The 11,761-nt window shown below is 44.0% G+C and overlaps 1 protein-coding gene across 2 annotated transcripts; it reads left to right on the plus strand.

Moving 5' to 3' along the window:
* Positions 1 to 10,986, plus strand: NOLC1 (nucleolar and coiled-body phosphoprotein 1). Of its 2 annotated transcripts, XM_084210541.1 has the most exons (14): positions 1 to 125; positions 218 to 273; positions 351 to 472; positions 1,568 to 1,683; positions 2,476 to 2,617; positions 3,126 to 3,226; positions 3,859 to 4,009; positions 4,529 to 4,669; positions 5,063 to 5,152; positions 6,463 to 6,609; positions 6,835 to 7,395; positions 8,081 to 8,193; positions 8,574 to 8,654; positions 8,903 to 10,986. In XM_084210541.1, the coding sequence occupies exons 1-14, from the start codon at positions 15 to 17 to the stop codon at positions 9,059 to 9,061; spliced, it is 2,091 nt and encodes a 696-aa protein (XP_084066667.1). In that variant the 5' UTR covers positions 1 to 14; the 3' UTR covers positions 9,062 to 10,986. The 2 variants fall into 2 exon arrangements, with proteins under 2 accessions (XP_084066667.1, XP_084066668.1); XM_084210542.1 differs by lacking the exon at positions 8,081 to 8,193 and having other exon boundaries at positions 8,903 to 9,037.
* The last annotated feature ends 775 nt before the right edge of the window (positions 10,987 to 11,761 follow it).

The raw sequence follows: 11,761 nt of genomic DNA on the forward strand, positions 1-11,761 counted from the left end.
TCGGCGTGGGCATCATGGCGGAGCGGCGCGCGGTGCCCAGCGACCTGTTCCCCCTCGTGCTCGCGTTCCTGCGCGAGAGCGGCTGCCAGGGCGCCGCGCGCGCCTTCGCCAGGGAGGCGGCGGCGGTGAGCGGGGAGCGGGGCGGGGCGGGACGGGACGGGCGGGGGCTCAGCGACCGGCTGGCTGACCCTGGCTGACGCGGCCTCTCTCGCTTTAGAAGGAGCAGGACCCCAACGCGGCCTCGCTGCTGGACATCTTCACCTACTGGCTGCGGTAAGTCCCCTCGCGGTGCGGGTGCCCCTCCGCCCGGCCCGCACCCCGCAGGGCCCCGCTCAGCTCTTCTCCCGCAGGTCTCCAGCGGCCAAGAAGAGAAAGCTGGTCCCGAACGGCGCCCAGGCCAAGAGGAAACCGTCGGCCAGCAGCAGTGACAGCTCCAGCGAGGAGGATGAGAAACCCCCGGCCAAGAAGCCTGGTAGGTTTGTGGGCACCCCTAGTGCAGACCGGGGCTGTGTTTGGCGTTGGCTTCTCACGTGCGTTTAGAGCTCAACTTCAGCAGCTCTTCTAAGATCTTTCAGGAGTTATCAGGCGTTAGGTTTGTATTGACTGATCTCAGTTTTGGCAGGTCTTTTGCCCGTGACATGGAAGATAGGTTTATTTAAGGGTGATCTCTGTATCTTGTTAAAATTTAGGCACAGCAGTTTGTGTCCCATGGAAGGTTTTAGCCATTCCAGAGAAGTGCCTGGCATCCACTTGCTGCTTGTGTGAGGTTGCTACCCTTTTTTCTTTGGAGTTCGTGTACTAGTGCTACCAAAAAATACATCCCTGTGCTGCACTTTGCTGTGTGGTGAGCTGTATTTTTCCATTTTATCTGCAACTGTTCTTGCATCTTTCATTAATCACTGTACACAAGGTTGTGTGTGTGTAGCAGTAGATGTGCAGGAGGAAAAGAATAAATGAGGAGAGGGAGAGACACAGAAAGAACATATGTCTTCAACTTGACCCATCCTAAATTTGACCCATCCTGAATTTGAACTTCCATCTGATTTTTATTTGATAAGGACAGTTGTAAATATAATGTAAGACAAAGCTTTTTTTTTTTTTGCTCCACATTACTGAAAAGCAATCAGTAACCAGGAAATGGATTTGGCTAAAACACATTTGGTTGTCTGGAACCTTTACACGACATTGCAGTGGTTCTCTTTGCAAGCACCTGTCTGTACTTGTTCAGCAGGTTTCTTTAAGCTGGGTGGTGTGCAGACCCAACTAATGCTATCTCAGGTCTGAGGGGTGCTCTTTCTTTGTGGGCTGTCGTTTTTGGTGATAGAAATCTGAACTCAAATTTGTGTGTGGCAAAGATAAAGTCTAGAATGGTTTTTTTCTTTTTACTTGCCCATTTTGGAGCAGTCTGCTACACACTGCTCAAGAAACAAAATCAGTGTTATGAACTTCAGTCATAGTTTAATGACCTTAATATATCCTTTAGCCCTAATATCCACTAGTGCAGGGTGTAGGTACGTGAAAATTGTCAATTAACTTGTCATCAATATATGCTGTCCCTTCTTTGTAGCTAAAGCATCAGCTGTGCCCAAAGCAAAAGCAGCTCCTGCAGCCAAGACGGCAGAAAGCAGCAGTGAAGACTCCAGTGATGATTCAGACTCAGAGGAGGAGAAGAAGCCAGCAAAGGTTGGCTTTTCTTTCCAGCAGCTTTAATGCGTGCTTGACAGTGATGAATAATAGCAAATTTAACCAACAGAATTGCATGGGATATTGGGCTCACTAGTCCTGACCTATGAAGTGCCCATGCTGCTGCAGATACAATGCCAAAAGACATTTCTGTAGTGCAATTTGGACTGGTCCCAGGAAAAATTAAATTTTTGTCCTGCACCTACTTTGTTTCATATCCAAGTCTGGTCCTTGCTTTTATCCTAAGACTGCTTTATCCTAAGGCTTACTTCCTTTGCAAAGAAGGATTCGGATCTATAGGTTTGATCTTTATATGTATATGTGTGTATGTTTACGTAAAAAGAGAATATTCTCTTTGCTTTTTCTTGCTGCAGTCATGGTCTTGAAGTGGAGGCAAGGAAGAATGATGTCAGGGGAGGAAGAGTGATAACATGGTACACTAGAGGAGACCAGCTAGAGTTGCCCAGTCAGTATTTTCAGTCTTCCAGCTAGTGTGGTCTGTAGAGGGAAGAGAACAGAGCCAGCCTCAGGGCTGCCCAATTTTGAGGAGGCAAAACTGAAGACTGATGTGCAAAGGAGGCTTCTAATGCATTTCTGGGACGTTTTCTAGAGCAAAACTCTTATCCCAGGATTTTCAGACCCTGACCACTAAGCAGAGTGGTGTTTTCAAATCTAAATGGTAACTTCTGTGAAAGGCAGCTGTTTCTACATTCTGTGTATGTGTTCATCTTATTAGCCTTGTTTTCTTTTCATAACTTTGAGGGTTAATCAGTTTTTCCTGCTGTTGTTTAGAAAGGTGCAAAACCTGTTGTGAAGCCAGCTGGAACCAAAATCCAGCCTCAGAAAAAAACAGAGAGTTCCAGTTCTGACTCAAGCAGCTCAGATGAAGGAGCACCAAAGAAGCAACCACCAAAACCAGCAACACCTAAATCAGGTACTTGCTATTGTGTATCATGAGTGAAGTGCAAAATCAAAAAAGCAGAGAAGGAGTGCTGGGGGCTGTACCTTGATGCAAAGACATAGGTATTAACATAGCAGTCTGAAAATATGCTTTCACTGCCATTCCACTCCAGTCTATTCTCTTCTGACACAGAGGTGTAGAACTGAATGCAAATGAAACATCCTGAGCACCACATTGTTTGAATAACTGTTTATGCTTTACATTTGCCATTGTCTTCCTCTCAAAAAGCAGGGAAGATCTTTACTAAGCCTTTAGTTTTAGAACTTCCCAAGAGCTAGAAGACACAGTTTCCAGAAAACTTTCTCTAAGGTTGCGGTAGGATAAGCCAACAGTTTTGCAGTACAACTGCAAAAGCAGTGCTACTTAATCTGCTCTGTAGGCTTCTGTGGTTCTTTTTTCTCTAAGATACTCACTGCTCAATGTAATTATCCCTCGTATACATAGCATGTTTTGCAATGTCCCTTTTTACTTCTCTCAATAGGAAGTAAAGCTGCCCAGACAGCCACCAAAGTTGTCAATGGAAAAGCAGAAAGCAGTAGCAGCAGTGAAGATTCTGATGAGGAAAAGGCTGCACCAAAAAAGGTAAATTAGACTATGAAAAACTTCATGAACAGTGTAGAAGTCTAGTAACACTGGGTATTATATTTCAGGCACAGAGATGCTGTGCTCAATATAACTCTTACACCTGCTTCTCCTTCATATGCTGGGATTATGTGTTCTAGCATCTCTCCATGTACTGCTTTCTTCCCTAACACCACCTTACTGTTTTTTCTGCTCCTTCCTTTAGAGGAAAACATCTTGTTGTGTCATAACCATATTGTGTCTCCATTATATAAAGGTGCTTTGGCCTGACTCTTTCATGTTTAGCTGTTACTTTGAGTTTTTCACTAGGAAGCATTTAAAAATGCTTCCTGCAACACAAGAATTATCATAGTTGTTTTTAATCATGTGGCAGTTGCTAAATTTCAGTCAGTCCTTTGCCCTTTTATCCAGAGGAGCTCATCATTAGGGACTCATGGAGCAGAAAACAATAGCAGAGGAGCTTGAAAAATAATGATATTTGTGTGTTTCTTAAAATTTGCATTTGAGAATCTCTATTAATCTTCTTCGCTTTGTCTGGAGAATTTGCTTATAAGTGAGGCATGGAATTAAACAAGATTGTCCCCACAAGACTTCTGAAATTTCCTTTTTTAATGTATATTTCTTTTGATAAGGCTGTTCCCAAGAAATCACCTCTGCCAAAACCTGCAGCCACTCAGGCATGTCCGGGGAAAACCAAACGTGCCAAGAAAAGTTCCAGCAGTGAGGACTCATCTGACAGCTCAGATGATGAAAAGCCACCTGCAAAACAAAAGCCAAAGTCTGGTGCGTAAAAAAATACTACATAGGGTTTTTTGTGAAGTATCCAGGGCCATTCAGTTCCAGTCCAGCTGATGGGCTAAATGGGCCCCTGACCAGTGTGGTATAATGCCTTTAGGCTTCCAGTAGAGAGCTGGTCTGAGTAGAGGGTCAATCGTCCAAGGTCAGTCTGACTCTCTAACCAGAGGATTTGAGAAGGCAATAAATGAAAACAATGAAAAATTGACATATCTGATTTTTTTTCTGTAAAAGTTTGCTGACAAGCTCCTGTTCTTTTAAAAGTGCAGAGAAAACTTCTGCAGAGATGGTTGGATCAGCTGAACCTCAAGAGGAGAGTTAAACTTAGTAGAAACAAGGAGGTAGCAGTGGGGTGGGTATAATCTTTCAAATTAGAAGCTAGTGTTGGATTGTAGCTACAGAAGAGGAATAAATATAAGTGCATAGCAGAAGTGCTTTATTCTAACTACAACAAACACGTGCTGCTCACATCATCCAGGCATCTGAATACTGTGTTTCTCTTCATAGGTCCATACAGTGCTGTACCACCTCCTCAAGGAACACAGGCAAAGAAGGGCGTTGCTAAACCTCCTGCAAAAAAGGCTGAGAGCAGTGACTCTTCAGACAGTAGTGATGAGGCAGAGCAGGTGCCCTCAAAGGCAGAAGCAGGTATCTTGTGAGAAGGAGAGGGAGCAGGGGAAGTACTACATTGTGCCAACAAGGTTTTTGCAAGGTCTTGGGTCCTGGAAAAAGCCATTTGTCTTTGCTCTATGTTGCTATTTGCTCTTCTGGAAGCTTCTGACTAATTTGAAGGCATTCCAAACAACACTGTGTACAACTTGTGGATCTGAACTGTGGTCAGGTTGCATTTGCACATGCTGATTTGAAAAGTCATTGGGATCTAGTTTAGTGGGAATAAGCCAAGTTCTTGCATGGCTTCCAGTAGCCTGGCTGAGTGGCTGGTGTACTGAGAAGGAGCTTTTTCACTTCTGCTAAGGTTTGGATCTTGGGACAAAGGTTTGGTGTGGATGTGGCCTATTAATTTTAAACGTGCTTTTGCAGGCAAAGCAGTAGTAGCTAAAACAACCCCTGCTCCCCAGAAGAAAGCTGTGACTAGCAAGAAGGCTGAATCCAGTTCTGACAGTGACTCAGGTAATTCAAGAAACCAAGTTCTGTTTGTTTTGTGTTAATGTTTTCACTGGCCAAGTTGCTCCATAGTGATGTATCTAAAAGCCTTAGTGTATATGCTTAAAAGCTTCAGAGTCTCCATGACTAGCAAGATATGAAATTGAAAACCAGCAGCCTGCTGTTCAAGGGGGAGTGTGACCATGAGACAAGACCATTGGCAAGTGTAGAAAAATCTCCATATTGCTGGATGGAAAGGGCAGGGAATTGTGAATTAGGTTTCTCACAAACAGGAATTGTGAATTAGGTTTCTCACAAACATTTAATGGTTAAACTGTTCTTGAGCATCTATGTCTTGAGATTTTTGGGGTTTGTTATTCTGTTGTGTTTGGAGAAGTATCTGAAATAAAAATATAATCACCATATGAAGTTCAAACTAGACTTAGAAGGTGCCTCCCTTCTCTGATGTGACCCTAGAAATGGGAGCAGTGTACTTTGTCTCTTCTGTTAACCAGGTTTGAGGTTTGGTATTTCTCATGTAAATTCCCTATGTGCTACAATTTCCCTCTGAGTTCAAGATGCTCCTGTGGCATATCTCAGCATCTCTTGTGGCATGGCAGAGACTGGGTGGCAGTCTGCAGACAGCTAGCCCTAGCACTAGGTTGTGTGACACTCCAGTGAGTGTCAGCAGCTCTGTGTTTTCTGGTTTTGTCACATAGTTTCTCTCAAAATTGTCAGGTTTTTGATTGCTGTTGCTAAAGTGTTCAGAAATACTGGAATAGATCAGGTTTAGTATTCCAGATCCATGTGGTACAAACAAAGGTGTATTTGTATTCAAGAGTCTCCATTTTCAAACTGCTGCTATCTCATCTGATAGAAGAATTAGGTAAAATGAGATACTGTGCTGTTGTTGCCTCACTTTGTATTTTGTCAACTTTATCTCTTAATTTTCATGTGGTTTTTCTGATCCTTACTGCATAGATTCTTTTTTCAATGTTTCTTCTCCCCAAGTTTAATGATACTGGTACTTTTGAGAAAGTTCCTTATTGAGTACCTCTTCTCCTACATTATTCTCCAAATATTTATTTCCTTGTGCATGCATTAGTGAACAACTTAAACTGTTTCCACTTTCTCCCGACAAAGAAGATGTGTGGAAAAATGAATGCTGTCCCTTGACTGTTCAAGTATTCATCAGATGCTTGCCGGTTACCTAGTGGCTCCGCCTTGAGCTACAAGTCATTTAGCTTTTCACTTAGCCATAAAATACATGTTACCACTAAAGTAACTTGCACATGAAGCCTATTCACTTAAAGAACGTGGTTTTTTGTTTTTTTTAGATTCTAGCTCTGAAGACGATAAAAAGAAGGTAGGGAATAAGCTCCCTGCTAAACAGCCTGTGATAAAGAATACTTCCAAACCAGCAAAAGTAGTTGTCAAGCCTGGACAAGCAAAGAAGGACTCCAGTTCTTCCTCAGACAGCTCAGGTATTGCGGTGGGAGAGAAGGAGAATTTCTGCCTGCATGTTGTTCTTGTTCCGACGTTTCTGTTTCTGGGCAGGGTCTGAGGGTACAGTTGGACAGGAATACCCATTGCAATATTGTTTCAAGCAGATGATGAAGCATACTGTGTATCAACCCTGAATCTGAATGTTGGCCTTGTGTTAAAGGAATGGGACTTAGCCTTGATTGCTCTTTTTCTTTCCATTCTAGATTCTGATAGTTCTGACAAGAAGGCAGCTCCTGTGAAACCCGCAACTAAAGCAGCAACCCCTGCAGCAAAGAAGTCACCAGCTGCCACAAAGAAAGCACAAAGTAGCTCTGATTCAGATAGCAGCTCCAGTAGTTCTGAGGATGAGAAGAAGAAGAAAGGCCCTCCAGCCAAACCAGCTGGCAAAGTGGCTAAGCCACTGTCCAAACCTTCTACTCCAGCTCCCAAAGCAGATACCTCTGACTCTGATAGCTCAAGCAGTGAAGAAGAAAAGCCAGCAGGGAAACCAGCCACCAAATCTACAGGGGCAGTAAAAGCAGCTGCGGGGAAGAAGGCAGCTGCTTCTAGTAGTAGCAGCAGCTCATCAGACAGTTCCAGTGATGAGGATGGGAAGCCCAAAAAGGCAGTGAAGGGGGTGCAGAACGGTTCTAAAGCCCCTGCCTCCACAGAGAAAGCAAAAGCATCTGCAGTAGCTGCAAACAACATGAAGTCTAAGCCAGCTGGTGGCAGCAGTAGTAGCAGTGAAAGCAGCTCTGAAGAAGAGACTGGAAAAATCAATGGAGGTATTACCAGCAGTGTGGGAAGTGGGTCTGTCAGGCAGTGTTACTGAGCTAAGCACGAATGGAAGACTTTCTGAAACTATTCATTCTAATCTCTGTGTGTTTGTGCCATTTGGTGCAGTAGTAAGAGGGAAGGGCTAGTTTTGAATTTGGTGGGATCTTTTTTGTCTGCATTGCATAGCTGCTGACAGTGAAATTTGTGGTAGTGTGAAGTAATGTCTGTGTAGTTGTTGCCAGTTGCCATCTGTGCATGCACAAGATTTAGTGACAGCAAAGCAGACTGCTGCAGGACCTTGTCTGTGTGCAGTGGGGACACCACAGTTGATGCCCCAGTGCACAATCTCAATCTTTAACCCTCCATAAGGAAAACAACCAGTGATGCACTAGTGGCGTGTGCAAGTGCATATAGTATGAATTTAAAATCTGGTAAATTTTGGCAAACAGAACTCTCTCAAGTATGCAAAATCATTCATATAGGGCTACCCTATTGCATAAAATTTTATCCATTAGGATAGGATGGGGAGGTTCTTGCTGACTCAGAATTTGTTAGTGTCTGGTACAGCAGTCTGTTTTCTGGGTGAAGTAATGCAGGCACCAGTTCTCACACCTGTGTCAACATTGGGTTTGCTTTTGGGGAACAGCGTTTCCCAACGCTGCCTTTAAAGTTCTGCTGCTGTACATCTAACAGGCACAGTCGGGAAGAAACAGAAGAGGGAAGATGTTCAGGAGCCAGAAACACCACACAGTAAAAAAGCAAAGATCAAAGCCAAAACACCACACACAGTTCCCAAGGTGAAACGGGTGAGTGAGGGTGGACTGTGGCAACTAGCTGAAGAGGCATCTCTGCCTTCTGAACAAGTTGGGGCTTTTCTGGGTGGTTGGGCCCACAGGATTACTTGTATTTTTACTGTCTCCTTAAGTACTCTAACCTTGTCTGGAGAACCCTAGGGAGTGCATATAACATAACATTATTCTGGGAAAAGCTGATTGGATATACTTCCACAAGAGCGCTCCTGAGCTGCCTGATCTGAAGTGGGAAAGAATGATGAATCTGAGAAACACTTAAAGATTGAGGTGATGTGAATAGGGTTCTGTATTTGCAGGGCAAGGAAGGAGGTTGTTACTAAAGGAACGTTGTGTGTTTGTATTTGATTACTGTTTCTCATTTTCTTTTTCAACAGCCGTCCTCTCCATTCCGCCGCGTAAGGGAAGAAGAGATTGAGGTGGATGCCCGTGTGGCTGATAACTCATTTGAAGCAAAGGTAGGGCTAGGTGGTGCCAGAGTGGTAACAATTGGTCTCTGGAAGTACATGACTGCAGAGCAGTCTCTGTGTGCTTCTGGGGAGTGGTTTTGGTGAGACATTCTTCCACCAGGAGGCGCATGGGAGAGCAGTATCAGGTCCTGTGCCAATGTGCTGGGCTTTGCTGGGTACGGGGAAGTGCAAAGCGTTGCCCTCACTCTCTTGGGTACTGACTTGAATTTCTTTTTCCCCCCCTCCATCCCTCACAGAAAGGAGCAGCTGGCGACTGGGGTGAGAAAGCTAACAACATCCTGAAATACACTAAAGGCAAATCTTTTCGTCATGAGAAAACAAAGAAAAAACGAGGCAGCTACCGTGGGGGCACTATATCAACCCAAGTCAATTCTGTCAAGTTTGAAAGTGACTGAGAATATTGGAGTACATAAACCATCTGCTCACCAGAACACCCTTGGATGGGCATATGGACATTATGGGAGTCAAGTCTGCCTGGAATGATTCCTCCCTTAGCCCCTTGTGGGGCAGGCAGCTCCAGTGTAGGGGTGTGGGAGAATGGTTGGATGTTTCCCCTTTTTATTTCTAATTTTTAGTCTCCTAATTTGAAACCATCCTTAAGCTGGTGTTATTGGCACCACTAGGGTGACCGCCAAGACTTATATTTTCTACAGTCTTATTTTAAAAGGCTGGCAGTGATTTTTACTTTTGGTTTCCTGCCATCTAGTAGAAGAAAGAGAAATCATTGTCCTGTATTTTAACCTCCCATTTCTTTTTCAGCCAGTTTAACTCTCATACCTTTGAAAAGGCAAGTATTGTCACTTGCCTCTGACTAGTTACTGTAAGAACAAATGATTTCAGCAGTCTGGCTGTAATCCCTAACCCCGCCTGACATTTCAAGTTTACCCTTGTAGTGTGACAGGGTTCCTTTTCTCTTTTGTTTTGTGGTTTCACCCTGCAATAAATACCTACTTTCCTCTTCCTTGCACTCCTGTGGAGGCCACTAACCAGAGTACTTGGAGAAGCACTCTCTAAACATGGTTTAGTAGTTGAGTAACAGTATTGATTGCAGTTGCAAGGTGGGGGCTATTGTCAGAAAGACCAAGGTGTATAGTACTGCTGAGGCACTCTTAGTAACACTTCCATTAGTGTAGCTGGGGTGTGAAGTTGTACAGAAACTTGACTGCATGGGGGTTGTGAAGTTTCACTTGATAGGAAGGGAAAAGGAGACTGAGGAGATGAAGGCCCCTTAGCAAAATGCAGAGGTGGATAAACAGTGTTACTGTTTCAGAGGCTCTGGCTGCAGTGGCATTATTCCTTGTTCTGTCTGAACATAAAATGTGCTAGCTTACATTTGCTGCCAGCAGCATGAGCTGGAGCTTGTTAAGCGTCAAGGTGAATGTATCATTAATGCCTTAAAATTCTGAGTTAGATCACTTTGATCAGTTTTCCATCTGTTAAATCCTTCTTGAGAAGTAAAATGCCAGTTTCCCCCTTGCACTAGGGCAAACCCTGGTGCTGTAAGGCTTGAAGTATGAGCTACAAGTGTATGTTCAGTATGCACAGCCACAAAGAATGAGAAACTTGCAGCCTAAACTGAGATTTCATGAGTAATTGACAGTATAATGGTGTACTGAGGGGTGGGCTTGCATTCACTCAGTTGTGTGACTGCCTCCTTACTTTGGTGCAACTTGCATCTGGCAGAAAATATTCCCCCTTTGTTAAGTGGGTTAAGTTAATTAGTTTGAGGAGCAGTGGGTTGAACCCACAGCCAGTATGAGTTTAATAGTGGTAGTCCATGTTTGGGAAATTGAGTAGTGGGCTGTGAAATATGCTTACCCCACATGATGAAGCTGCCAGCCACTGAGAGGTAGTGCAGGGCCTGATTTCCATGTTTCCATTCACTCCCCAGAGGGTGCCAATGAGAAGAGCCTTGTTACAGGAAGCTGTGTTTGTGTGCAAAGCAGTGTCACCTAATTGAGGGTTGGGATAAGACTTGATGAGCCACCCCCATGTACATGAGTGGCAACTTTTTCCAGTGAGCATTTTCCAGGACTTCCCCCCCACCCCAGCTTGCACAATCACTGGGGCCTGAATTAAGGCTACAGTGCAGAGGGGCTCAGGAGACCATGGTTATTACAAGAAAGTAAAGGTTAGAGGCCAAAGGAAGGTGGGAAGAGTATTTTCTGCATGGAGATTTGAACATCATCTTTCTTGTCATTTGCCCTCTTTTTTCTGTTTATCAGGAACTTACATTTGAAACTTTAAAATACTTTTATGCTTTGAGGTTTTTAAAAAAGTATAAAAATGTGAGAATTTAATGTGTCAGAAAATAAAGATTGCTGCCTTCGTAGTCTGAGTGGATCTGGTAGTTACAGATATGGGATAGTGGGTGGGAAAAGGGAGGGAACCAGTGCTTGGGGGTAACAGCACTGTCTCTACATCTGTCTACAACTACTTGTCATCTTAAATGATTGTGGGCATGTAATAGACCTTCAGAAGTAACAGGTGGTCTGTGCAGCTGGCTGGTGAGTGACTGAGAAATTTGGGTAAGATGCTAGAAGCTTATATCAAAAACTGAGGCTGCACAAGTCCCTTCCCATCAGAATGTCTCATCAGGTCTTCTCAAATATTGCTGCCAAATCAGCTGTACGGTAGTTGGCCATAAAAGCACCAGCATATAGGAAAAAGAAAGACTAGGCATAACTGAAAAACCCTGTATAAATCTAGTTAAAATAACTGATTTGTGTCCCCTTAGATTTCTTCTTCTGTGTGCAAGGAAAAGAAACTTGCTGATGGGTAGGGCCTTGTGGAGACCTTGAGTGCTGTAATGCTCAATTTTGCCCCTTGCACTGTGGTTCTCTGGAAAGGGGGGGATGATACACCACATGCATCAGGCTCTGTATTGCTTTGTAACCAACACTCTTTGCCACAGCCTTCCACAGCCTTGAACGAGATGCTGTAGGAGAAGATGTAATGCTGTCTGAAGTTCCAGCACAGGATGCAAAGAATGTCATTAGCCTTGCTGGAGATCAGCACCTGACTGAGCAAGTGCAACAAGCACTAGGGTGGGAAATGCTTTGTGAGACTCTCAAAGTGACATGCTTGACACTCCT

Source organism: Fringilla coelebs (assembly GCF_963513975.1).
Source record: "Fringilla coelebs genome assembly, chromosome: 8".
Taxonomy (NCBI): domain Eukaryota; kingdom Metazoa; phylum Chordata; class Aves; order Passeriformes; family Fringillidae; genus Fringilla; species Fringilla coelebs.

What these genes read in the sequence shown, in the direction of transcription:
- NOLC1 (XM_084210541.1), top strand. Translation starts at nt 15, where the DNA reads ATGGCGGAGCGGCGCGCGGTGCCCAGCGACCTGTTCCCCCTCGTGCTC. An exon ending in AAAAGGCTGCACCAAAAAAG is followed by an intron (nt 3,227 to 3,858) that starts GTAAATTAGACT and finishes TCTTTTGATAAG; the next exon opens with GCTGTTCCCAAGAAATCACC. An exon ending in GACTGGAAAAATCAATGGAG is followed by an intron (nt 7,396 to 8,080) that starts GTATTACCAGCA and finishes TACATCTAACAG; the next exon opens with GCACAGTCGGGAAGAAACAG.